The sequence below is a fragment of the Talpa occidentalis genome, unplaced genomic scaffold (genome assembly GCF_014898055.3).
Source record: "Talpa occidentalis isolate TD23 unplaced genomic scaffold, MPIMG_talOcc4v2.1 talOcc4.3, whole genome shotgun sequence".
Taxonomy (NCBI): domain Eukaryota; kingdom Metazoa; phylum Chordata; class Mammalia; order Eulipotyphla; family Talpidae; genus Talpa; species Talpa occidentalis.
Genome location: NW_023603184.1, coordinates 107820605 through 107847709, shown reverse-complemented (window position 1 = coordinate 107847709; position 27105 = coordinate 107820605). Strand labels below are relative to the sequence as shown.

The following is a 27105-nucleotide window of genomic DNA, read 5'->3' as shown; positions in this document are numbered from 1 at the left end:
CCCCAGGGGAGACCCTAGAAAGATACTCTACTCCCCCAGGGGAGACCCTAGAGAGATATTCCACACCCCCCGGGGAGACCTTAGAGAGATATTCTACTCCCCCAGGGGAGACCCTAGAGAGATATTCCACACCCCCAGGGGAGACCCTAGAGAGATATTCCACACCTTTAGGAGGAAAAACAGTTGAAAAATATATTTCCACTAGAGGACCAAATCCCACTGGAAACTTAAAAAAGAACCCATCAAAAATAGAAAGGGAGGATAGTACACCAAGTGAGCACTTCCATACACCTACAGGAGAGAGTTCAGCCTATGAAATATGGCGTTCCGATTCATTTGGCACACCCAATGAAGCCATCGAACCAAAAGACAATGAAATGCCACCATCTTTTATTGAACCTCTGACCAAAAGAAAGATATATGAGAACACAACATTAGGCTTCATTGTTGAAGTCGAGGGCCTTCCAGTTCCTGGTGTGAAATGGTATAAAAACAAATCACTGTTAGAGCCAGATAGAAGAATCAAGATAGAAAGGGTGGGTAATGTGTGTTCTCTGGAAATTTCTAACGTTCAGAAAGGAGACAGGGGAGAGTACATGTGCCATGCTGTAAATATCATAGGGGAAGCAAAGAGTTTTGCAAAGGTAGACATAGTGCCTCAAAATGAAAGAGCAGTGGCACTGCCACCTCCAGTAATACATCAGCACATCATGGAGTTTGATTTGGAAAATACGACATCATCAAGAACACCTTCTCCTCAAGAAATTGTCCTGGAAGTCGAATTAAGTGAAAAAGATGTTAAGGAATTTGAGAAGCAAGTGAAAATAGTCACAGTTCCTGAATTTACTGCCGATCATAAAAGCATGATTGTGAATCTAGATGTTCTTCCACTGAATTTAGCAGAGCCAAATATGGCTTCACAGGGGGAGGAAGACAAAGATTTAAATATTGATTTAGAAGCATTCGAAATGCCTCCTCGCTTTATAATGCCTATTTGTGATTTCAAAATACCGGAAAATTCAGATGCTGTGTTCAAATGTTCAGTAATAGGTATCCCTCATCCTGAAGTGACATGGTATAAAGAATATATGTGTATTGAGCCAGATGATGTTAAATATGTCATTAGTGAGGAGGACGGAAGTCACAGGCTCACCATTCGAAACGTCAATCTCTCTGATAGTGCCACATACAGGTGCAGAGCTGTGAACAGTGCAGGAGAGGCTATCTGTCGGGGATTCCTCACCATGGGAGATGCCGAAATACTTGCAATGATAACAAAGAAAAGCAAAGTGATGTTAAGCAGTTTGAAGGAAGAATTACTCTTAAGAAGCAAATATTCAGACAGCTTTTTTGAATTCCAGGTAGTGGAAGGGCCCCCCAGGTTTCTCAAAGGTATTTCTAACTGCTACGCACTGTTAGGCACAGCAGCTTATTTCCAGTGCTTGGTCCGTGGCTCGCCACGACCCACCGTCTCCTGGTTCAAAGACGGGAAATTGGTAAAGGGAGCAAGGTTCAGTGCTGAGGAAAGGGGCATAGGATTCCACAACCTATTCATAACAAGTTTAGTAAAAGAAGACCAAGGTGAGTACAGGTGTGTAGCTATAAACAAATCAGGAACGGCGGAGAGCTGCGCCACACTCACCTTGGCTTAGGTTCCTGAGCAATGTGACCTCGGTAATTATTCGAATTAATTGGAATACATTCATATTTCCAAATTATAAAGATCCAAGGAATTTCCAGATATGTCTACTTGAACATATTACATGGAAGACCCCTGCAAAATCAGTTTCCTTATGTAGAAATCTCATGTTTGTAACTGTAAATATTCTGTTATCTAAACTGTGGAATCATCACTTGTGTCAATTATGCTGTGAACCAAGCATGATTAAATATCTCCTTGACTACCTACTTGTTTGTCCTTCTGCTTTGTCGTCTTTCCTCCCCCACAAAGTGTTTCAGCTGAATGGATCCTCATTTAGCAGCTACTCTATGTGTAAACTGAAATGTAAAATGAAAGGCTATGTCAGATGACCATGCAGACACATGGGTAGGGAAAAGTCTCCTCTCAGCCCTAAGTCATTTATGAGATTATAACCCATATGCTTCCAAGTTCATGCTTATTCTCTTGGACTTAACAAAACTAACAACCAACTTAAACCAGTTTCCCTCAATCGGTAGCTAACTGTAATCTGTTTTACATTAGTCTTACCGTATATTTTCAGATCTTTAAAAAATATTTTCATAATTAATAGCGTCCTTATTAAGTGTTTTAATTGGTATTTTTGAAGAGACTAATTTTGGGATAAATTTCATCTGGACATTTGCAGAATATGCCTATGAATATCTCTCCACCTTAGAATATACCCCATTTCCTTAATTTTTGAGATGACATTAGATATAAAATACAGCATGAATTTAATGTTGACATGGGGAGAACAAAAGAAACTACCATATTACATTATATGTAGATTTTAAACTGCAGTACAATTTTAGAATCTTTAGTTAGAAAATAGACAGCAGAAAGCTTTTAGAATTGAAGCAAGATGGCAATTTGTAATTCAGATGATTACAAATAACAAAATAATTAGCTTTCCTGTCACTTTCATGGAAATTCATTTTGAAACAAACTAAAAATTAATAAACATTTGAACTTAAGAAAGAAATGTTTCTAAAGTAACTCTTTTTGTTTTTCAAATAAGTTTGCAAAATCGTTAACATTTTACCTATGTAGCAATGTGAAACTCAATCTTATATGGGATATAAAATAAAGAAATCCAGTTTTCTTATCTGAAAATAAGAGATTGGACAAAAAGATCTCAGAGGTGATCCTTCAACTCTATGATTGTGTCATCTTAATGTTAACTTTCCTCACTATAATTTATAGTAAAGTTTAGTTTTTCCATAGATGATGAGAGAAATAATATAGTAATGAAATTATGAATCTTTCCTCCTCCAACTCTTTAAATTACTCATTGGTACCTAACACTCTATTTGTCCCTAGCATTGAGCAAATTTTATGTGTCATGATTGTATTAAACATATTTTTGATTCTTAAAAATATTAAATTAAAAATTTAAACATTTAATTTAAATAAAATTTTCAAAAAACTAATATATCCCATTATGCTTTTTGTTTCTTTCATTTATCAATATTTTATTCCTACAATAGGAATTCCCTAAATATCTTTCAAATTAAAGAAGCAATTGGGCGAATGTACAGAATATAGACAGAACAGTCAGGCGTATACTCAATCCCACCCCAAAATAAGCATTTAATTGTTTTGAGTCATCAAAATAGATACACTACCGTGGAATAATCAATCACTTGTTTCAAACAGTGAGTATATACTATGTGATGATAATTATAGATATGATATAGTATAGCACATTATAAATTACTGAAAAAAAACTCTGTGGTACAGAAATTTAAGGATTTATTCAGCCTTTAGTCACTAATGGATGTTTAGATAAGAAATTCAGGTCATCACAAACCTGACAAGTGTATTTTCCCTAAACCTAATATAACATAGCAACTATTCACATCTGCTTCATACAAAAAGAAAGGAAGGTTTTAATGCCTTCTTTGTTTTGCAGAAAGAAATGGAAAATGTACTTTTATTCAACTAAGAAATAGGGAATTGTTTGATTTTGCTTATTAAAATTCTGTTTCAAATGCATTGAATGTGAGGATATGCAGCATTAATGGTTGTACAAAGAAAACTAAGTCTTGCCCACACTTGGCTTCCTTATTAATTGTTGTAGTAATTAAATAGAATTTTTTTTATTTTCTGACTCAATAGCACATGATTTAAAAGCCTGAAATATTAATGTTATATTTGATGTTAGATAAAGAACTCATTGTATTAGGAGTAGTATAGTTTAGGCATAATTATTAGCTACTAGTACTGCATATATTTTTAACTACCCCTTTCATATTTCAGCATACTTGGATTTCATTTATTCTTTTTTATGATTAATACTTCGTGTTTACAAACAAGGGAAAACAGCTGAAAATATTACATGTTAATGAGTATTTTAACTCTTATCTTGGGAGTTCAAGTAAAGCAAAAGCTGACATGAGTAATTCATTATAGATTAAATGTAAAGTTAAATGGTCACCACCAGAATGTGGAATTAATTGCTCAATGGTTTTATGACTTACTGATTGAAATACTAAGTAAATGAGTATGTATTCTACACACTACAGATAAGTTTTACCAGTACACTTATAGCTAACAGATACCATAGTCCTACCTTCAAAAACACAAATTCTAGGTCAGAAAGGAATTAAGATATAAGACTCTTCCATGTGATGCAAGTGGAGTGAACTAACAAAATAATACTGTTTTTTAGTTAGTCAATAAGACTACTAGTAATAGGACTCGTCCACATACCTAACAAATTTAACGAAAATCCTGGTTCATTGTTATCAAATTACATGATACTACTTAGAAGGTAATTGTTATTCTCTGCTTTGCTTTTCTGTTCAATGTTGCGGCTATATGGGTATTTCTTGCATAATAAAATGCTACCAAATTTTTAATGTTGGAATTGTTTTCTCTCATTTGATTCTTTGATTTCTTGACTTCACATAGTCTTATTACAAAAGCTTTGTTGATATAATATGGCAATTTAGACAGGTAAAAGGGGGCCTGCATTTCTAGTAAATAAAAAAAAGTGATTCTCTTACAAATTGAATTAAACATTTCTTGTCTTTAGTTTTTCATTAATAAGGGCTTGTTTTTAATAATAGCTTCCTTTTATAAGTGATAACTAGAACATAGATGTTTTATTTTGGAAATAATCCTATTTTGACAATAGGATGGTAAACTCAAAAAAATTGTAAATATAAATAATAATTCTGAATCTTTAAAGAAATGGATTTCAAAAGTCCTAGATTCTTTTATGGTAAATATATAGCCAGCAGCTTTTCAAACTTTAGAATTGGTTTTATATTACAAAAGAAAACTTATAAAAGCATCTTTAAAATTTATAAATGTATTAAAATGAAGTGGATTGAAAGTTACATTTATACAGTATTTAGAATAAAATAATATTGTATAAGGTAAGGCTAAAATTTTAGAAATGTCTTTTTTGATAACTTTATCTCAGGATAATCTAATTATTCTAGGAATAAAGCAGAAAAAGGCCATGAAGTCCATCAATTGGTGTGTAACACTTTGACTTCTTTTGTTTTGTTAAATAAAATTAATAGTAAAACAGTAATCATTTTTCCTTATACAGAGTTTTCTAGTTCTCTTCTGTCTGCTGAGGAGGAAGGACTCCAAAACTATAATTCTGAACTTCAGTTATATAATAGAAACAAAACACTTGAACTTTTGTCTGAACCTCCAGTTCATTCAACTAAATTTGATTCCAAAAAAGAAGGCAGTGTTCCAGCATTCATCAAAGAAGTGTCAAATACTGAAATAAGCCTAGGAGATGTGGCTAAGCTGTCGGTTACTGTCACTGGCATTCCTAAGCCTAAAATTCAGTGGTTCTTTAATGGAGTGATGTTAACCCCTTCTGTCGACTACAAATTTGTTTTTGATGATAACGTTCATAGCTTGATCATTCTCTTCACCAAGTTTGAGGATGAGGGAGAGTATACATGCATTGCCAGCAATGAACATGGACAGGCAGTATGTAGTGCCTATCTCAAAATAAATTCCAAGGGAGAGGGGCACAGAGAAAGAGAAACAGTTTCAGCAGTGGAGAAACCTCTGGCAACGCTTGAAGGTCCTTGTCCTCCTTACTTCCTTAAGGAGTTAAAGTCAGTTCGCTGTGCTCAGGGGCTCCCTGCTGTCTTTGAGTACACAGTGCTTGGAGAGCCTGCACCCACTGTTTCCTGGTTCAAGGAAAACAAGCAGCTTGGCACCAATGTCTATTACACTATCATTCACCACCCTGATGGCTCCGGAACATTCATCGTCAATGACCCTCAGAAGAAAGATAGTGGCCTCTATGTCTGCAAAGCGCAAAACATGTGGGGGGAGTCCACCTGTGCTGCAGAACTGTCTGTGCTTCCAGAAGACACAGACATGACTGATGGCCCCTGCAAAACAGAGTCCCCACAGGAGGCTGCTGAAGATTCTCCACAGGTGCCCCTTACAGACACTGCAGTTGAGATATTTGACTCAGAGCAGGAAGTGGAGGCTTTGGTAAAGGATACCATTTTGAAAGCTGCTTCAATTGCACAAGAAAAACAGGAGCTGTCTGATGAGCATATTGTTAAGAGCAATGATCTGAGCAGTCACATGACTTTGGTTGCAGAACAATTGCAGCCCTCAGTCATGTTGGGGCAGGATATGCCCACTCCTGAAAGCACCAGGGAAGTTTTTACCATCAATGGCGCTATTCGTGTTCAGCCTCTCAAAGAACCACATTTCACTTTACAGCCCCCCAAAGAAGATATTCTAGTGCTTCAAGAGCCCACCTCACAGGTGGGACTTTCAGATACTGAAAAAATCTTCCCAAGTTCCATGTCCATAGAAGACATTAGTTCATTAACAGTTGAGTCTCAGAAATCTTTATTAGTTGAAGAGAGTTATCAACAGTCTTCTATAGGAGAAGCTCCAGCCCATTCACATTCAACCTCTGTGACTGAGGAAGTGCTTTTGTACTCAGCTGTTGAGCTAAGGCAGAGCTTAGTTGAAGGACATGTGGAGAGTCTCAAGGGTCCTGATGTCATAATCCCTGAGGTAAAGCCCCAGGTGACTTCTGAATATACATGCTCAGAAGAAGGTAATATCTTGATGGAAAGTGCATGTCAACTAGAAAGTGCAGGGCAGGTAGAAAGTACAGGGCAACATCTCGCAGGCAGCACTGAGGAATGCAAGGCCTTAAGATCTCCACTAGCATGTGAGAAAAAGCAGGTCCTGCTCAAAGAAGAGCATTCTGAGTATAAAAATGAGCCCATGGGAATAAAGTGGGTGCAGGGAAGTGATATTCTTTCTGGGGATAGCTCACTTTCTGGTATTCCAGAAGAGCAAAGGCTAAACCTGAAAACTCAGATCTGCAGGGCTTTGCATGCAGCAGTGGCTAGTGAGCAACCGAGTCTCTTCTCTGAGTGGTTAAAAAACATTGAGAAGGTGGAGGTCAAGGCCATAAACTTCATCCAAGAACCCAAAGGCATTATGTGCACCTACCTCATTACCTCAGTGAAGTCTCTAACTGAAGAATTAACCATCAGCATTGAAGGCATTGATCCTCAAATGGCAAACTTGAAAACTGAACTGAAGGATGCTTTCTGCTCTGTCATATGTGAGGAAATAAACATCTTAACAGCAGAGGATCCTAGACTTCATAAAGGAGCCAAAGCAGCCTGGCAGAAAGAAACAGATTCTTTTTCAGATTTGCAGAAGGTTGAAGCAATCACTGAGCCTGAAGTCAAACCTGAATGTCTTGTCTCAACAGAAGAGGTTAGTCATTTTAATGTGGAAAGTCAGGTCAAAGCAGTGGGCCCCACAGCTGTCACTGATGGGGTGGCTTCAGCTGCAACCTCTGCTGAAAAAGAGAATAAATTACTAAAACCATCAGAGGAAAAGGAGAAGGCCTCTGAAAGTGGTGCTGACAAGATGAGAGCAGAGATACAGGAAACTGAGGGCAGTTTAGACAAAGAGGCTGCTCCTGTTATACACACGCCCTTGGTGGACACCACTGCTGAGGAAGGTGATACCATAAATCTCGTGTCATCCATAACAAATGCCAATGAAGTAAAATGGTATTTTGAAAATAAACTGGTGACTTCAGATGAAACGTTCAAGTGTGTACAAGATCAAAATACATATACACTAGTAATCAACAAAGTGAATACAGAAGTGCATCAAGGAGAGTATAGCTGTGAGGCCTGGAATGACAACGGGAAAACAACCACCTCCGCAAAACTCACTGTAGTCAAAAGAGGTTGGATTTTAAGGATTAAGTGGGTCGAGCTCTAACATTCACTGGATTCTAGTGATTTAGGTTTCATCACTGAATTTTCACTTACCTGCCACTGCCAGAATGCAATTTATTTAGAATAAGAATGAAATCACTGACATAATCATGGTTATTAACTCTTTCCTTACCCTTTCTGCCTTACTGGGTAGTACAATATCATATGTGTTACTATTTTTAAAATGAAACGTTTTTATACATTTCAGAGTCTAATATTTGAGTACCATGTGATAAAAGCTGTCAGTGAACACTTTGCCACTCTGAAACCCCCAGTCTCATCCCTCAATTCAGAATAACCATGATTACATGTCTACTTGTGTTTCCTGTTCCTATTTTTTTTTTTTTGCTGTTGTTTCACTTCATCACTTTACTTAGTATATCATGTTTTTTCCACATTATTTTCAGTGTTCCTTGTCAGCATGGTATATTTAGAGAATCTATCATGTTGTTATGCATGTAAGCCAGTAGCATCACATTTTAATAATTTCTTTCACAATTCACTGCAAAGTAACAATTAAATATGTTGAAAGCTGCTTATTGCCTTCTTTTGCCTTCAATGATCTTTCTCATTTTCCAGTCACTTGTCTTAAACTGCTGCAGTCTGCCTCACCCATTTCAACTGTTCTACTTCATTAACAACAACGTGAGTCAGAAGGAAAAGAAATGTGGAATGCTTGGGAAGGAAGCATGCTAATGGATTCTGCTTCTGTTTGCAGCTGCCCCTGTGATCAAGAGGAGGATCGAGCCCTTGGAAGTAGCTCTGGGCCACCTCGCCAAATTCACCTGTGAGATCCAAAGCGCCCCCAATGTGCGCTTCCAGTGGTTTAAAGCTGGCCGAGAAATTTATGACAGTGACAAGTGTTCTATTCGATCTTCAAATTATGTCTCCAGCCTGGAAATCCTCAGGACCCAGGTTGTTGACTGCGGCGAGTACACCTGCAAAGCCTCCAATGAGTATGGCAGTGTCAGCTGTACAGCCACGCTGACTGTGACAGGTAAATACCACACCTTGACATAGATGTTATTATTCCAGTTCATATTATTGCCTGTTTTGCTTTTCATACAGGTTCAGGAAGTTCTTGTCCTACCAACTGGAGAGACCAGTCACCAAGATGGTAATGTGGTAGCAAAGTGCTGACTAGTCTAGATGGAACAAGAGATCATTATTTACGATCACATTTCCTTAGCCTTTACTAAGGCTAAGGAAAAAATAAAAATAGGTCATTATTTTGAGAACAGTATCAAGGAATCAAATGAGGAGTGATTCCTGAAAGTTTGTTTTTGAGGGTGGGATTTATTTTGTTCTCTTTCTTTAAAAATGACTAACTTGGTGGAAATGTCTGAGACAGAATCTACTAGCCTGTTTGGGCCCTTAATATAAATAATTTCAGGACAGTTTGGTGCTACTAAAAAAATTAAAGATATACCAATGTGTTCAATAATCTAGAGCCAATTAACCAATTAAGAACAGATTACAAATTTTTTAAAAAGGCCAGAACATAAAACTAAAGTTACACAAATCCAACTGTCAGAGCTAGAAACTGGAATTTTCACCCCATACTTCAGTGCTAACTTAAAAATAAAAGCAACTACTCAACTTTTTGTTCTCAAATTCCTAATTGACACATAGGGCAATGTTAAGTAGTTAACACTTATCAAGTGCTTAGTTTCCCTTATTAGCAAAAAATTAGTTCTCTTTCTCTATCTTTTTCTCTCTCTTCCTTCCTCCTCCCCAGGGAAAGTGTGAGTATGAACTACAGTTTATAACTTTGTGTTCAATGTCAGATGTCAGGGTGGGACTATTCCTTGATCTCCTTTTTTCAATGAGAACATGAAGGGGAAAGGCAAATATAGTACATCTCTTGACTTGAAAAATTCAGGTTTCTCAATAGATCCTTGCTGATACAACTCTGTTATATATCAGAAAATTCAAAATCGAGATCCTTGGTAACCTAGCCAGTAGTTTTCACTTTGTGATCAGAAAGTCTCCTTGTAACGGTACACATGGTATTATTCTTAATGATTCTTTGGAAATTTCTTTACCCAAATTAGGCCAAATCAGTAGTGGGATTAACACTTCAAATCACAGAAGGAAAGAGAGAACAAGATACTTTTCTAAATCCTAGTTGTTCCTAAAGTCTTGATTCAAAATGCATAATGGAAATGGGAAATTACTGCTATAAATATTTTTTCCAAGTTTGAAATGACTTAGGATGCATTCAAATTTAAATCACTTAGGTTTTGCTGGTGAGTGACAAGAGGGTTACAAAGACCATGCAAAACTAGTCAACCTTATTGCTTATGCCCCAACTCTTCAAAAAGTCAATTACATTGTCTTTATCTTCCTTGAATAGTCTTCTAATTCTCAGAATTAAGACTAGCTGAATTGCCTTATCATGTAATACAAATAATTAACCATCTACTAAAGTGGACCTATCTTTAGCAATACTAAGTTAATGTTGCTAAATAAAGGAACATTTGGTCTTTACTGGAGACATTTAAAGTGTCATCTCGCTTCTCTATCAAGAACACTCCCTTCCCTTTCCTTGGCCAAATCTTTTCATCTTATGAATGCATTATTCTGTTTTAAACAATGTCTCATGTCTATCTAAAGCTATAGCTCATCTTTTCTCTTTCTTGGAAGATGTAATTGCAGCAAGAGTTTTGGTGGGAACAAAATATAATGCTGAAAAAAATTTCTTTTGCAGAGGCCTATCCACCAACCTTTCTCTCCAGACCTAAGTCCATTACGACTTTTGTGGGTAAGGGAGCCAAGTTTCTCTGTACAGTGTCAGGAACTCCTGTGATTGAGACCATCTGGCAGAAAGATGGAGCTTCACTCTCACCTTCACCCAATCACAAGATTACAGATGCAGAAAACAAACACATTTTAGAACTCTTCAATCTTACCATTCAAGATAGAGGCATTTACTCTTGTAAGGCTTCTAACAAGTTTGGAGCTGACATCTGCCAAGCTGAGTTGACCATCATCGACAAACCGCATTTCATTAAAGAATTAGAACCTGTGCAATCAGCTATCAATAAGAAGATACGCCTTGAGTGCCAGGTAGATGAAGACAGAAAAGTCACAGTGACGTGGAGTAAAGATGGGCAAAAACTGCCCCCTGAGAAAGATTATAAGATCTATTTTGAAGATAAAATAGCATCACTGGAGATTCCTCTGGCCAAAGTAAAAGATTCAGGAACCTTTGTTTGCACAGCTTCAAATGAGGCTGGAAGCAGCTCTTCTTCAGCAACAGTAGCTATCAGAGGTAAGAAATGTGTGAATTTTTGTTTTTTCATATCCTCTGAAAATAAGTCTCAGACAGAAAATTGTTGTTAAACAATGTAGTTGGTGCAATGTGTTATTAAAATAATTTCACCTGAGTAAATATTTTGGTTTGGGGAAATTCTGGCATTGTTTGAGTTTATTTTTTCAATCTTCTTCAGAATACACATACTTTTGTTCTTTTAAAACTTCCTGCCCTTAACAGAACTAGCTTAAAATTTCTTCTAAGAAATTCAGGTCTATACATCATTCTTAAATATCCTCTTTTATAAAATCGTCCTTTTTGTATAAGTGGGTCTTGTTTGTTTGTTTGTTTGTTTGTTTGTTTGTCTGTCTAATCAGTAGACTAAAAGAGTATTTTAGTACCGTGGAAACAGGCAGCTATTGAACACACCAAAAGCTTTTCAGGAATTTGGCGAAGATATTTTATGTGTATTCTGTCTTTTTACTGTATGTGTCTGTTTTTCTTTTATGGAGTTTATGCTTCAGACATCATTTCCTTTTTATTTTTTGTTGACTTCATGTAGAGCCACCATCCTTTGTGAAGAAGGTGGATCCCTCTTACTTAATGCTCCCAGGTGAATCAGCACGCCTCCATTGCAAGCTGAAAGGCTCACCTGTGATCCAGGTTACCTGGTTTAAAAATAACAAAGAACTTCATGAGAGTAACACAATCCGAATGTCTTTTGTCCATTCTGAGGCTATACTCGATATTACGGATGTAAAAGTTGAAGACAGTGGGAATTACTCCTGTGAAGCAGTCAATGATGTTGGCAGTGACAGTTGCAGTTCTGAAATAGTTGTCAAAGGTTTGTTTACTTAGTGATAGTCATTGTTTTTCTGAGAAAAGATTTTTCTTTTGATTGTAACACATGTCTTACACATTGCTTTCATGCTTTTTGTAGAACCTCCTTCTTTCATCAAAACTCTTGAGCCTGCAGACATAGTGAGAGGATCAAATGCCCTCCTTCAGTGTGAAATCTCAGGCACTGGGCCATTTGAAATTAGCTGGTTCAAAGATAAGAAGCAAATTCGAAGTAGCAAAAAATACAGGTTATTTTCTCAGAAGTCTCTTGTGTCTCTGGAGATCTTTTCTTTTAATAGTGCAGATGTTGGTGAATATGAATGTGTTGTTGCCAACGAAGTTGGAAAGTGTGGCTGCGTCGCAACACACTTACTGAAAGGTTAGTGCTTGAAAACCAATTTCCCTTTAACAAGTGGTCAAAATAACTTTGTTGCCCCCTGGAAGAAAAACCAGTATTTCTCTTCTTTTCCTAACCATTGAAAATATGTTTTGCCTTTGGTTTGACCTGGGACAGTGGGGACAAAATCAGTGACCCCCTTCTTCCCTCTCAATCCTGACAGCAATGTAAACACTGGATCTCTGATAACTAAAATGAATTCTATAATAAGCCATTTTGTCATTTTATAACCATGTATATCCCATGCTTCAGTCTCTTGAATGAAATTGTAATTCTTTTTAATGTTACTTCTTTTCCTTTATCCAACACTATGGGACAAGACCAATGTAATCTAGATAAAGCTCTTACATATATATGGTGTTGAAAGTGTTTGGGAATTGAGGTTTGTGTACTCCCTTTCTTTAACTAGAACCTCCAACCTTTGTAAAGAAAGTAGATGATTTCACTGCACTCGCAGGACAAACTGTTACCTTACAAGCTGCAGTGAGAGGGTCAGAACCCATTTCCGTCACATGGATGAAAGGACAAGAGATCATTAAAGAAGATGGAAAAATCAAGATGAGCTTTTCCACTGGTGTGGCAGTCTTGATAATCCCTGATGTTCAGGTTAATTTCAGTGACAAATACACATGTCTGGCTGAAAATGAGGCTGGAAGTCAAACATCTGTTGGGGAATTAATAGTTAAAGGTTTGTGGAAGAACATTTTAAATTTGAATTGGTATTCTATTTAAGGTGAAGCCTTAAGACACATTTCAATATCTTAACTATTTAATACCATTGTAGAACCTGCCAAAATCATTGAGAGAGCAGAACTGATCCAGGTGACAGCAGGAGACCCCGCCACACTGGAATACACAGTCGCAGGCACCCCAGAACTCAAGCCTAAATGGTACAAAGACGGAAAACCTTTGGTTGCCAGTAAAAAGTATCGAATAAGCTTTAAAAACAATGTTGCCCAGCTCAAGTTTTATTCAGCAGAACTACATGATAGCGGCCAGTACACATTTGAGATTTCCAATGAAGTGGGCAGCAGCTCCTGCGAGACCACTTTCACTGTATTAGGTTAGTATCTTGAGACAGCTGTGCCCCACATGTCTTTGAAATACAACAAAGACCAGAAATAAAATCACTGAGCACCTTTCCATATTGATCTCTCTTCCCTTCTTTTGCCATGAACAGATCGCGATATTGCACCTTTTTTTACCAAACCGCTACGTAACGTGGATAGTGTTGTCAGCGGTAGCTGCAGAATGGACTGCAAAATTGCTGGCTCCCTCCCAATGAGGGTGTCCTGGTTCAAGGATGGTAAAGAAATAGCTTCTTCTGACAAATACAGAATAGCCTTTGTGGAAGGCACAGCCTCTTTGGAAATAAGCAGAGTGGACATGAGTGACACAGGAAATTTCACTTGCCGAGCCACAAATTCTGTGGGGAGCAAAGACAGCAGTGGAGCCCTGATTGTGCAAGGTTGGCTGGAAGCTTTGCGCTTCATTCTTGTTATAGGACAATGTGCAAATTAGGGCTTCTTCCCTTAGCTGGTGCCTCTTAACTCTTTCAATTTCTTTCTTATACCTCTTCTTTAGAACCACCCAGTTTTGTAACTAAACCTGCATCAAAGGATGTTCTGCCAGGCTCGGCAGTCTGCCTGAAAAGCACCTTCCAAGGGTCTACTCCGCTCACAATCAGATGGTTTAAGGGTGACAAAGAGCTGGTTTCTGGTGGCAGCTGCTATATTACCAAAGAAGCTTTAGAAAGTTCCTTGGAACTCTATGCAGTAAAAACCTCTGATTCAGGCACATATACCTGTAAAGTCAGCAACATCGCGGGTGCGGTGGAGTGCAGTGCAAACTTATTTGTGAAAGGTTTGCATTGTTTTCTTGACCTTTTTGTGCTACCATTGTTGTAAGCTCTTTCCTCTTTTTCACATTTCTTAATAACTTCCTTCCTTCCACAGAACCTGCCACATTTGTTGAAAAGTTAGAGCCATCACATTTGTTAAAGAAAGGAGACACCACCCAGTTGGTCTGCAAAGTAACTGGTACCCCTCCAATTAAGATAACATGGTTTGTGAATGATAGAGAAATTAAGGAGAGCAGCAAACACAAAATGTCTTTTGCGGAGTCCACTGCAGTTCTAAGACTCACAGATGTTGCCACTGAAGACAGCGGTGAATATATGTGTGAAGCTCAAAATGAGGCTGGCAGTGACCACTGTGGTAGCATTTTAATAGTCAAAGGTTTGTGTTTACATCCCCGCTGCTATTACTACAATTGTGGCCCATAGTACCCATCTCGTCCCCGTTAACGCAAAGTAATTCCTTTTCTGCTGTAGAGTCACCTTACTTTACCAAAGAATTTAAGCCGATTGAAGTGTTGAAGGAGTATGATGTCATGTTACTGGCTGAGGTTGCAGGCACACCTCCCTTTGAGATCACTTGGTTCAAAGACAACACAACGCTGCGGAGTGGTAGGAAGTATAAAACCTACATTCAGGATCAGATGGTTAGCCTGCAGATCCTCAAGTTTGTAGCTACAGATGCTGGTGAATACCAGTGTCGGGTGACCAATGAGGTGGGCAGCAGCACCTGCAGTGCCAGGGTGACTTTAAAAGGTTAGTGTCAGTTCCAGTGATGGACTGCCTTTTACAAGTTCTTGTATACATTTTGAAAAAGCTAGTTTTGCTCTAGAGCTGATAATGATTGAGAATTCATTCTTCTGCTAGAACCCCCATCCTTTATAAAGAAGATCGAGGGCACCAGCTCCCTTAGGGGAGGCACAGCCGCCTTCCAGGCCACTCTGAAGGGCTCCTTGCCAATCACAGTGACTTGGTTAAAAGACAATGATGAAATCACTGAAGATGACAATATAAGAATGACATTTGAGAACAACGTGGCTAGTCTGTACCTCAGTGGCATTGAAATCAAACATGATGGGAAATATGTGTGTCAAGCCAAAAATGATGCAGGAATACAAAGATGTTCTGCCTTGCTCTCAGTAAAAGGTTGGTTCAGAAAGTTTGCTGCGGGTTTTAGGGGGAAAATACAGATGTAAACCTTCCAGTAGGGCAATTTACAACCTCCACCTATCCTTTTGTCTTCTACAGAACCTGCAACAATCACAGAGAAGGCTGTGTCTATAGATGTCACTCAAGGAGACCCAGCTACTCTGCAGGTTAAATTTTCAGGGACAAAGGAGATTACAGCCAAATGGTTTAAAGATGGTCAAGAACTGACCCTGGGTCAAAAATATAAAATCAGTGTCACTGACACAGTCTCTATACTGAAGATTATTTCTACAGAAAAGAAAGATAGTGGAGAATATACCTTTGAGGTCCAAAATGATGTTGGGAGTAGCAGCTGCAAGGCTAGCATTAATGTATTAGGTTGGTATTATTTTTCTATGGAGAAGAACTGGACAGTTCTATGCTCCTTCATCACCTCTTACAATTTAAGAGAAAAATATAAATTGGTAGATTGACCTAACTTTTTTTTTTTTTCACTGCATAGATAAGATCATCCCTCCCTCATTTACTAAAAAACTCAAGAAAATGGACAGCATTAAAGGGTCCTTTATTGACTTAGAATGTATAGTGTCTGGGTCACATCCCATAAGCATCCAGTGGTTCAAAGATGACCAAGAAATCTCAGCTAGTGAAAAATACAAATTCTCCTTTCATGATAACACTGCCTTCTTGGAAATCAGTCAACTGGAAGGCACAGACAGTGGGACATACACTTGTTCTGCGACTAATAAGGCTGGACACAACCAGTGCAGTGGCCATCTGACAGTCAAAGGTTGGCAGTTTTTACCTCCCCTATGAAGAACTTATTGCTCTTTCTTTCTTAATTCTTACTGTTATTGCTCAATTCTAAAATGCATCTTCCTTTCTTCTTTTGCTTCTTTTTCTGCCACCCAGAACCTCCTTACTTTGTAGAAAAACCACAGTCACAAGATGTCAGTCCCAACACCAGGGTTCAATTAAAGGCTCTTGTGGGTGGCACTGCACCCATGACAATAAAGTGGTTTAAAGATAACAAAGAGTTGCACTCGGGAGCAGCTCGATCAGTTTGGAAGGATAATACCTCCACCATTCTGGAGCTCTTTTCAACCAAAGCTGCCGATTCTGGAACCTACATTTGCCAACTAAGCAATGATGTTGGCTCAGCAACCAGCAAAGCTACTCTTTTTGTAAAAGGTTTGGTCTCTACCTCTTCTCATTTTCTTACTTGTCTAGATTTTCTTGGGTGGGAGGGGAAGGGAAACAAGAAGAGAAGGCAATTTTGCTCATTGACCTTTGTTTCCAAATATGTTCAACTTTGCACTTTTCCCCTCATCTTCAGAACCTCCTCAATTCATTAAGAAGCCCAGCCCAGTATTAGTGCTGAGGAATGGCCAATCTACAACATTTGAGTGTCAAATAACAGGCACTCCCGAAATCAGAGTTTCATGGTATCTGGACGGTAATGAAGTGACAGCCATTGAGAAGCATGGCATCTCCTTCACAGAGGGCTTAGCCACTTTCCAAATTTCCAACGCCAGGGTAGAAAACAGTGGCACTTATGTCTGTGAAGCTCGAAATGATGCAGGCACGGCAAGCTGCAGCATTGAATTAAAAGTGAAAGGTTTGTCACTGCATCTACTTTCCATTCTAGCGGGGCTGTTGGCTAGACTCCAGATCTTGCCTTGAGTAAATTAGTCTCTGTCTTCCTTCTGAACCTTTAGAACCTCCCACCTTCATCAGGGAACTGAAGCCTGTGGAAGTAGTGAGGGATAGTGATGTGGAGCTGGAATGTGAAGTCATGGGGACATCTCCCTTTGAAGTTACTTGGTTAAAGAATAACAAGGAAATCCGAAGCAGCAAAAAGTATACACTGACCGACAGAGTGTCAGTATTTCACCTTCATATAACCAAGTGCGACCCTTCAGACACTGGGGAATACCAGTGCATCGTAACCAATGAAGGTGGCAGCTGTTCCTGCAGTACTAGAGTCTCACTGAAAGGTCAGTTGCACACACAAGCAGCGGGCTACCTAATGAAAATTCTGTAATGCTCTTCAATTTTATGATTATGGACAGGATTTAAAATATACCTCTTCTTTCCACAATCTTATTCATCACAGAACCACCATCGTTCACTAAGAAGATAGAAAATGTCACTACTGTTTTGAAAAGTGCTGCCACCTTTCAGAGTACTGTGGCAGGTGCTCTGCCCATTTCTGTAACCTGGCTAAAGGATGATCAGATTCTTGATGAAGATGATAATGTTCATATTTCATTTGTGAACAATGTGGCCACGCTTCAAATCAGAGCTGTGGATAATGGACACAGCGGGAGATACACTTGCCAAGCCAAGAATGAGTCAGGAGTTGAAAAGTGTTACGCTTTCCTTTTAGTACAAGGTTTGTAATCTACTCCCTTTCCAAGTTAGTCAGCAGAGACAATTTCATAAGCACACCTATTTCTGGTGGCATTATCAATGCAACTCACCTGCATTTTAATTCTTACTACAGAACCCGCTCAAATCCTCGAGAAAGCTAAATCTGTTGATGTTACTGAGAAAGATCCAGTGACCTTGGAATGTGTTGTGGCTGGAACACCAGAACTCAAAGTCAAATGGCTTAAAGATGGGAAACAAATTGTGCCCAGTAGATATTTTTCAATGAGCTTTGAAAATAATGTGGCCAGTTTTAGGATTCAGTCAGTAATGAAGCAAGACAGTGGTCAATATACTTTCAAAGTGGAAAATGACTTTGGAAGCAGCAGCTGCGATGCCTACTTGAGAGTGCTAGGTTTGTATCTTGTCACAGTCCGCTTCCTTGATCAAGATTATGTCCTTTGTAAACAAGTGACAACATATTAAAGGATGTGTTTTTGCTGTTTGCATTGGACAGATCAAAATATTCCTCCATCATTCACCAAAAAATTAACCAAAATGAATAAAGTTCTGGGCTCCTCTATTCATATGGAGTGCAAGGTTTCTGGATCACTTCCTATTAGTGCTCAGTGGTTTAAGGATGGAAAAGAAATATCTACAAGTGCAAAATACAGACTTGTGTGTCATGAGAACACTGTGTCACTGGAAGTTAATAATCTGGAATTAGAAGATACTGCGAATTATACCTGCAGGGTGTCAAATGTAGCAGGGGATGATGCATGCAGTGGCATCTTGACTGTGAAAGGTTAGAATCTCTTTACCTCTTGATTCTTCTTTGTGAATGTTTTTAAAATGTATCACTCTCACCTTTGTATCCTATACAGCTAAAAGTCTGTAGTAGTTCTGTTTCTTTAGATACATATTCATTGAATTCAAGAAATAGTCATTACCTCTTTTCAGTAATGGTTTTTTATGTCCATACAAGTGTCAAAATAATTCAACTACAAGGCATTTAATTAAACATATTTCTCTTAAAATCTATAGAACCACCAAGCTTCCTGGTGAAACCTGAGCGGCAACAAGCCATACCTGATTCTACAGTAGAATTTAAAGCGGTACTGAAAGGAACACCACCCTTTAAAATAAAGTGGTTTAAGGATGATGTGGAACTTGCTTCTGGACCTAAGTGTTTCATTGGCTTGGAAGGGTCAACTAGCTTCTTAAATCTCTACTCAGTGGACGCATCCAAGACTGGACAATATACTTGCCAAGTTACCAATGATGTTGGTAGCGACTCTTGTACAACAATGTTGCTTGTGACAGGTGTGCAAGTTTGATTGTTCTATGTTTCTGTCTGACCCGTGTTTCTGTCCTTTCTGTCATCTGTCACAATGCATCCAGACAATCAAGAAAGTACCCTTCCTCCTAACCCAGTATCCTGTATTTACCAGCATTATTCATGTTTTTCTCTTTCCTACTTGCTACCTAATTCAACTCTTGTTATTCATTTCTTTTTCCCTCATAATCTCCTATTTCCTTCACTCTCTAGAACCACCAAAGTTTGTAAAGAAGTTAGAAGCATCCAAAATAGTGAAAGCAGGTGACTCAGCAAGGCTTGAATGCAAGATAACGGGATCCCCAGAAATCAGAGTTGTGTGGTACAGAAATGAACATGAACTTCCAGCCAGCGACAAATACAGAATGACTTTCATTGACTCAGTGGCTGTCATTCAAATGAACAATCTTGGTACTGAAGACAGTGGGGATTTCATCTGTGAGGCTCAGAATCCTGCTGGCAGCACAAGCTGCAGCACCAAGGTTATAGTGAAAGGTAGAAATCTCTCCTCTTCCTCATTACCTGAAACTTGCCTTATTCTCTCCTGGATATCAAGCCCTCTAATCTTTTATTGTTGTTTTACTTTCATTTAAGATCATAGACTATTTTTCCAAGCTAGCTATTATCTTAGATATTATTATATATCTATCTATATCTACAGATATAAATATTAGTGTTTATAAAAATATAGATATACTTTATATATCTATATATTTATAGATATAAATACATTCATATCTATGTTTATAGATATAAATATTAGTTTTTTCTTAAACATTTTTTTACATGTAGCTAGTCATTCTTGGATTTTTTTTAATATTGCAATGCATAATCCCCATTGCCTCAACATATTAACTGAGCAGTTCCAATTTAATGCTTCAAAAGCATGCAAAAATAACAAAAGAAATGTTTTTAAAATAATTTTTGGCTTTCAATCAACTTATAAATAAATCACCATCTTCATGATAATTGTTATCAATAACAAGGTATATCTGTGATATCTGTATGTGCAAGGCAAGTAAGGACAGGTCTTAGCTTTACATGTAAAACAGAAAAACAGGACAGTTAGATATTTTTCTCTCAAGAAGCAATTCCAATGTTTTAAAAATCTTATCACTATATACCTTGGTTCAAGAGCATGAATTTTTTCTGCTGCCATTTTCCAGTATTTCTATCACAAACCCCAAGTTTGCTGTGTGGTATAATAATCATTTGCTAAAGTGGAAAACTTAGATCACAGAAGTTATGATGACTTCTACTTCCTGATGTCAGCATTCTACACCTCACACAAGTCATTTTACTAACATACTTGTTTTTGATTTCATGGTTCTGTTTTTTTATATATAATTTTTGCATCAATCTTTATAGTCCAAGATAAATTAGTAAGTAGTAGTCAGCATGTTGAACTGTCAGTCAGAGTGCCTCAGGTCCAATCAGGGTTCTCTCTCAATCAAGTTGAGTGGTTTTGTAAAGACTAATGGCCTCTCTCACCCTGTTACTCCTCAATACAAAAGTGATAGTTCTAGAGACTATTTATTTGTCACAATTTCTTGACTCTTCCCACTAAGAAACAAAGAATAAAAACTTCTCATTCTAAGAAATTAAATAGTCCAATTTATGAGAAATTCTTGTTTTTTACAGAACCACCTGTTTTTAGCAGCTTCCCTCCAATAGTAGAAACCCTTAAAAAGACTGAAGTTAGCCTTGAGTGTGAACTTTCGGGAACACCACCATTTGAGGTGGTGTGGTACAAAGACAAGCGGCAACTTCGAAGCAGCAAGAAATACAAGATCTCCTCCAAAAACTTCCATGCCAGTATTCACATCCTCGATGTCGAAACTTCAGACATTGGTGAATACCACTGCAAAGCACAGAATGAAGTGGGAAGTGATACTTGTGTTTGTACTGTAAAGCTAAAAGGTAAGAGTATTTCCTACATGTGTCAGAACTGACAGGAATATGCAAAGTACTTGTTTTTGTTTTCCTCTCTTCCTTTATCTGAACAATCTCTTCAACAATCTTCATCCATCTTTCCCTGTTCAGAACCACCAAGATTTGTCTCCAAACTGAGCAGCCTCACCGTTGTAGCTGGCGAACCTGCTGAGTTACAAGCATCCATTGAAGGCCCCCAGCCTATTTCTGTGCAGTGGCTTAAAGAAAAGGAAGAAGTGATTAGAGAAAGTGAAAATATCAGAATTACATTTGTGGAAAATGTTGCAACGCTGCAGTTTGCAAAAGCAGAACCAGCTAATGCTGGGAAGTATATCTGCCAAATCAAGAATGATGGTGGAATGAGGGAGAACATGGCCACACTGACTGTTTTAGGTTGGTACAACACAGTACAATAGGCCCCAAGTGGTACCAAATATTGACATGAGTTATTAAGACTTACTGGTAGAATTTCCTTTTCAAAATTTTCTAGAATGATATTGATCCACACCTATTTGAAAAGCCTAGGGTATCTTATCTTTCAAACACTCTTTTCTGATTCTGTAGCCTGAACAAAAATTAGCCATCTGTTTTATGGTTTTCTTGGGGGATTAGCAGATATCATGATGATTTGTTTTCATATGAGAAAAATTAGGAGCCCAGTATATACTGCAGGAAAATTTTGTTTCCAAAGTACTAAATGTTAAAGCTGATAAAAACTCCCAAAGATCAGTATTTGGTAGGAATGACATAGTTTCATTTTTGAATTTCAATCTAGCAAATTTTTATATGACAACCTTCAAATAGTACCTAAAAGACAAGCAAAAATAGAGTCATTCATAATAACATGTAGCTTTTCCTCTAAAGAGGATAAATGCAAATCAACATTTATGGTCTCAAGTACATTCTCTGAATTGTTCTGCAAGTCTACTAGAGCACAAACATATTTCTTAATAATAGCTCCTATAATCTCATGACAGCATATAATTATAGAATCACATTTTAAAATTTAGAAAGCCCTAACATAACCTTATCATTGGAAGCAACAATCCAGTGAATTTGAGAGTAGAGACATAGAAAAGGTACACACTTTGACAAATGGCTATCACATTTTATTTCAGAGCCTGCAGTCATTGTTGAGAAGGCAGGACCAATGACAGTGACTGTAGGAGAAACGTGTACTCTGGAGTGTAAGGTGGCTGGCACTCCTGAACTCTCCGTTGAATGGTACAAGGATGGAAAGCTGTTGACCAGCAGCCAAAAACACAAATTTAGCTTCTACAACAAAATCTCTTCTTTGAAGATTCTTGCTGTTGAAAAGCAAGATGCAGGCACATACACTTTCCAGGTTCAGAATAACGTTGGAAAAAGCAGCTGCACAGCTGTGGTTGATGTTTCAGGTTAGTTCTACTATATTCCCCCCATTGCATATGCAAATTCCTTTTGCAAATTTCTTTCTCTCAAGTCTCTTAAGTACTCTCAAATCAAGACAAGTCTCTTGCCTTTTCTTACACAGACCGTATGGTTCCTCCCTCTTTCACACGAAGACTGAAAGATACTGGTGGGGTGCTGGGTACTTCTTGCATCTTGGAATGCAAAGTAGCTGGATCATCACCTATCTCTGTTGCCTGGTTTCATGAGAAAACTAAGATTATCACTGGAGCCAAGTACCAAACCACATTTACCGACAATGTCTGCACCTTGCAGCTGAATTCTCTGGACTCATCTGATATGGGCAATTACACTTGTGTGGCAGCTAACACAGCTGGGTCTGATGAATGTCGTGCAGTGTTGACTGTACAAGGTCAGTGTTAGACACTTAAGCCCTTTCTTACAAATTCTGTACCCAGGTTGACTCACATTCAAAAGTGCTCTTCTTTTTTGATTCAAAATTGTAACTAAATTCAATCTTACAGGATCTTTTCATTGTCTTCCCTGTCTGTGTAGAAATACCTTCTTTTGTGAAGGAACCTGAACCTTTGGAAACACTACCAGGCCAAAATGTTACCTTCACTAGTGTTATTAGAGGAACCCCTCCATTCAAGGTCAGCTGGTTCAGAGGTGCCAGGGAACTGGTGAAAGGGGACAGGTGCAACATCTATTTTGAAGACACTGTGGCAGAACTGGAATTATTCAGTGTCGACCTATCTCAGAGTGGGGAATACACCTGTGTGGTTTCTAACAACGCTGGTCAAGCATCCTGCACTACTCATCTTTTTGTAAAAGGTTTGCTCAAGTGTATTTGCTGTTCAGATTTCCTGTACGTTGACATCTAGTTTTATATTCATATTGTCTTTAACTGTTGTGCTCTGTCACTCACCAGAACCAGCTGCATTTGTGAAGAAACTAAGTGATCACTCTGTAGAACCGGGACAATCCATCATTCTGGAGAGCACCTACACTGGCACACTCCCAATTTCAGTTACCTGGAAAAAGGATGGCGTTAACATAACTCCTTCAGAAAAATGCAGCATAGTCACGACAGAGAAAACATGCATCCTAGAAATTCTGAATAGCACGCAGAAAGACGCAGGGCACTACTCCTGTGAGATTGAAAACGAGGCAGGAAGGGATGTTTGCGAAGCTCTGGTATCCACGTTAGGTGTGTCATCTTATCCTCTTTCCCATGGCTGGCTTTTGTTTGACAGAAAGCATGGTTTGTTTGGTTTTCTTTCATTCCAATTGCTGATTGTGAGCCTTTCTTCTTTAGAACCACCTTATTTTGTTACGGAACTGGAACCTCTGGAGGCATCAGTTGGAGATTCAGTTTCTTTACAATGCCAGGTTGCTGGGACACCAGAAATTACAGTGTCTTGGTACAAAGGAGACACCAAATTACGGTCAACTCCTGAATACAGGACCTACTTTACCAACAATGTAGCCACACTTGTTTTTAATAAAGTGAGCATCAATGACAGTGGAGAATACACATGTAAAGCAGAAAATAATATAGGAACAGCTTCTTCTAAGACCGTCTTCAGAATTCAAGGTGATAATATTTAGATAATATTTAGAAATTACAAAATTTTCTTTTTCATTATCTTAACTTTTTATCTTTATGGGGAAATTTTCATTGTATCTACTAATGCCTCGAGTATTGCTTGTCTTCCTACAGAACGCCAACTCCCACCTTCCTTTGCTAGACAACTAAAAGATATTGAACAAACTGTTGGGTTACCAGTTACACTCACTTGCCGACTGAATGGTTCTGCACCCATCCAAGTGTCCTGGTATAGAGATGGGGTGCTTTTAAGAGATGATGAAAATCTACAAACATCATTCGTAGATAATGTGGCAACTTTAAAAATTTTGCAAACTGACTTAAATCACTCTGGTCAGTACTCTTGCTCAGCTTCTAATCCACTTGGAACAGCATCTTCTAGTGCTAGACTCACAGCAAGAGGTGTGTTCCCACATTGATCTTTCTCTTTGCAAATTATGTCTTCTTATTCACTGTCAAAGTAGAAATGGTGAATGACAAGAAAAAAAAAAATGCCTTTTCTGCTTATCTTCCAGAACCTAAGAAATCTCCCTTCTTTGACATCAAGCCTGTGTCCATAGATGTTATTGCTGGAGAAAGTGCTGATTTTGAGTGTCATGTTACTGGTGCTCAACCAATGCGAATCACTTGGTCAAAAGATAATAAAGAGATCCGTCCTGGAGGAAACTACACAATCACATGTGTGGGAAATACTCCCCATTTGAGAATTCTTAAAGTAGGCAAAGGAGACTCTGGTCAATACACTTGCCAAGCAACTAATGATGTTGGCAAAGACATGTGCTCAGCACAACTCAGTGTAAAAGGTATCATCTCATGGATTTACCAATATTTATTCTTTCCAAATTTGTGTATTGTCTTCTGAAAGTTTCTAAATTTCTAAGATTAACTCTTACGTGTTTAGAATAAGTTAACTGGATCATATTAGAATTTATAGATTAGTACCAAAGACACCATTAATTAAAAGTTGTGTTTTCTCTTCATGTTGTCTTTAAGTTAGTGTTTCCTAAGTGTAATCTTATCAAAGAGGCATTGTATTGAAATTTATCAATGTTTTTTCAACCATCCATTCTTTTTTTCATTCTTTTCTGTTATATATCATTCTGATTTATCATTCCCAAATCTTGAATGAGTGCATCTATAATACATCAACTTACATGTTTTAGTTTTGTTATAAAACTACAAAACTTAACAATTAAACTCTATTATAAGTAAGAAGAACTTATTTCATGGAAAAGATAATCTGATTTACCAGAGAGTATATTCTTAATCATATCTTAAATATCCTAAATCTGTATTTATAGGATCTTCAACTATAAACATAGATATTTTTTTCCTTTGATTTATTAGAACCTCCAAAGTTTGTTAAAAAATTAGACGCATCAAAAGTTGCAAAGCAGGGAGAATCTATCCAACTGGAATGTAAAATAAGCGGTTCCCCAGAAATCAAAGTATTGTGGTTCCGAAATGACAGTGAACTGCATGAAAGTTGGAAGTATAACATGTCATTCGTGAATTCTGTGGCCCTGCTTACCATCAATGAAGCCAGCACTGAGGATAGTGGAGACTACATCTGCGAAGCTCACAATGGCGTTGGTGACGCCAGCTGCAGCACAACACTGACTGTTAAAGGTTAGACACTAAGCTTCATTCTTTCTTCATTCTCCTCTGATTTTGATTCCTTTTCAGCAATATTATGAGCTCTGGGATTAACATGCTAGTTAAGGGTATTTACATGCAATTCTTAAACTAGTTCTTATGAATTGTTTTATATATTAGAACATTATCATATGTTTACACCAATTATTCTTAGTGATTCCAAATTCTAGAATTTTTTTTTCTTTTTTTAGTAAGCAAATTTTCTCATTGTCTATCCTCTTTTTTCTCTGATAGCACCTCCTGTTTTCACCCAGAAGCCTGCTCCGGTGGGCGCACTTAAAGGTTCTGATGTTATCTTCCAATGCGAAATTTCGGGAACCCCCCCATTCGAAGTGGTGTGGGTTAAAGATCGAAAACAAGTTCGAAGCAGCAAGAAATTTAAAATCACTTCAAAAAATTTTGATACTAGTCTTCATATCCTTAGTCTTGAAGACTCCGATATAGGAGAATATCACTGCAAAGCCACTAACGAGGTGGGAAGTGACACATGTGTTTGCACTGTCAAATACAAAGGTTTGTACACTTGGGCACAAAAATGTGTATGTACCGCTTCCATTTATCTTTTCTTGCTTGATTAATAATTTATGTGGTTGTGATTCTCATTTTTCCCACTAACCATTAATTTCTTTCATTAGAACCTCCACGATTTGTGAAGAAGCTAACTGACACCTCAACCCTTATCGGAGATGCTGTTGAGTTACAGGCAGTAGTGGAAGGCTTCCAGCCGATTTCTGTCGTTTGGCTGAAAGATAAAGGAGAAGTCATCAGAGAAAGTGAAAATATTAAGATTTCTTTCATTGATAACATTGCAACCCTTCAACTTGGGAGCCCAGAAGCATCTAATTCTGGAAAATATGTGTGCCAGATCAAAAACGATGCTGGAATGAGGGAATGCTCAGCAGTCTTGACTGTGCTAGGTTAGTAACAAAGTACAGTCTGAGAAAAAAATCAAATTGATCCATGATCATTTTCTGCAAATATTCTTACTCAATGATATATTGCTTGCACTCTAACTTCATTTGGAAGGTGACTTTATTTTCAATGCACTATACTTCTTCCTTTAGAGCCAGCCAGAATCATAGAGAAACCAGAACCCATGACTGTCACTACTGGAAATCCCTTCGCATTGGAGTGTGTAGTGACTGGAACACCCGAACTTTCAGCTAAGTGGTTCAAAGATGGAAGAGAATTATCTGCTGACAGCAAACATCACATCACATTCATCAACAAAGTGGCTTCACTTAAAATCCCTTGTGCAGAAATGAGTGACAAAGGATTATATAGCTTCGAAGTGAAAAACAGTGTTGGTAAAAGTAACTGCACTGTATCTGTCCACATTTCCGGTGAGTAGTTTGAGGTTTCCCTGAATATATTTACCCCA

General features: G+C 38.0%; 1 protein-coding gene across 1 annotated transcript in view; it reads left to right on the top strand.

Annotated features, from left to right (window-relative positions):
• The window catches only part of TTN (titin), a 282533-nt gene that overhangs the window by 72798 nt on the left and 182630 nt on the right, over positions 1-27105 (top strand). The window contains exons 45-78 of the mRNA XM_054699459.1: positions 8654-8932; positions 10646-11209; positions 11754-12035; positions 12132-12410; positions 12838-13116; positions 13213-13491; positions 13609-13896; positions 14013-14291; positions 14384-14665; positions 14761-15039; positions 15151-15429; positions 15532-15810; positions 15935-16222; positions 16345-16623; positions 16769-17050; positions 17151-17429; positions 17549-17827; positions 17939-18217; positions 18320-18607; positions 18847-19125; positions 19352-19633; positions 20780-21058; positions 21182-21463; positions 22189-22467; positions 22584-22871; positions 23015-23293; positions 23391-23669; positions 23778-24056; positions 24183-24470; positions 24584-24871; positions 25416-25697; positions 25959-26237; positions 26360-26641; positions 26789-27067. Of these exons, the coding sequence (XP_054555434.1) occupies positions 8654-8932; positions 10646-11209; positions 11754-12035; positions 12132-12410; positions 12838-13116; positions 13213-13491; positions 13609-13896; positions 14013-14291; positions 14384-14665; positions 14761-15039; positions 15151-15429; positions 15532-15810; positions 15935-16222; positions 16345-16623; positions 16769-17050; positions 17151-17429; positions 17549-17827; positions 17939-18217; positions 18320-18607; positions 18847-19125; positions 19352-19633; positions 20780-21058; positions 21182-21463; positions 22189-22467; positions 22584-22871; positions 23015-23293; positions 23391-23669; positions 23778-24056; positions 24183-24470; positions 24584-24871; positions 25416-25697; positions 25959-26237; positions 26360-26641; positions 26789-27067 (9846 nt within the window). The remainder of the gene's footprint in view (positions 1-8653; positions 8933-10645; positions 11210-11753; positions 12036-12131; positions 12411-12837; positions 13117-13212; positions 13492-13608; positions 13897-14012; positions 14292-14383; positions 14666-14760; positions 15040-15150; positions 15430-15531; positions 15811-15934; positions 16223-16344; positions 16624-16768; positions 17051-17150; positions 17430-17548; positions 17828-17938; positions 18218-18319; positions 18608-18846; positions 19126-19351; positions 19634-20779; positions 21059-21181; positions 21464-22188; positions 22468-22583; positions 22872-23014; positions 23294-23390; positions 23670-23777; positions 24057-24182; positions 24471-24583; positions 24872-25415; positions 25698-25958; positions 26238-26359; positions 26642-26788; positions 27068-27105) is intronic.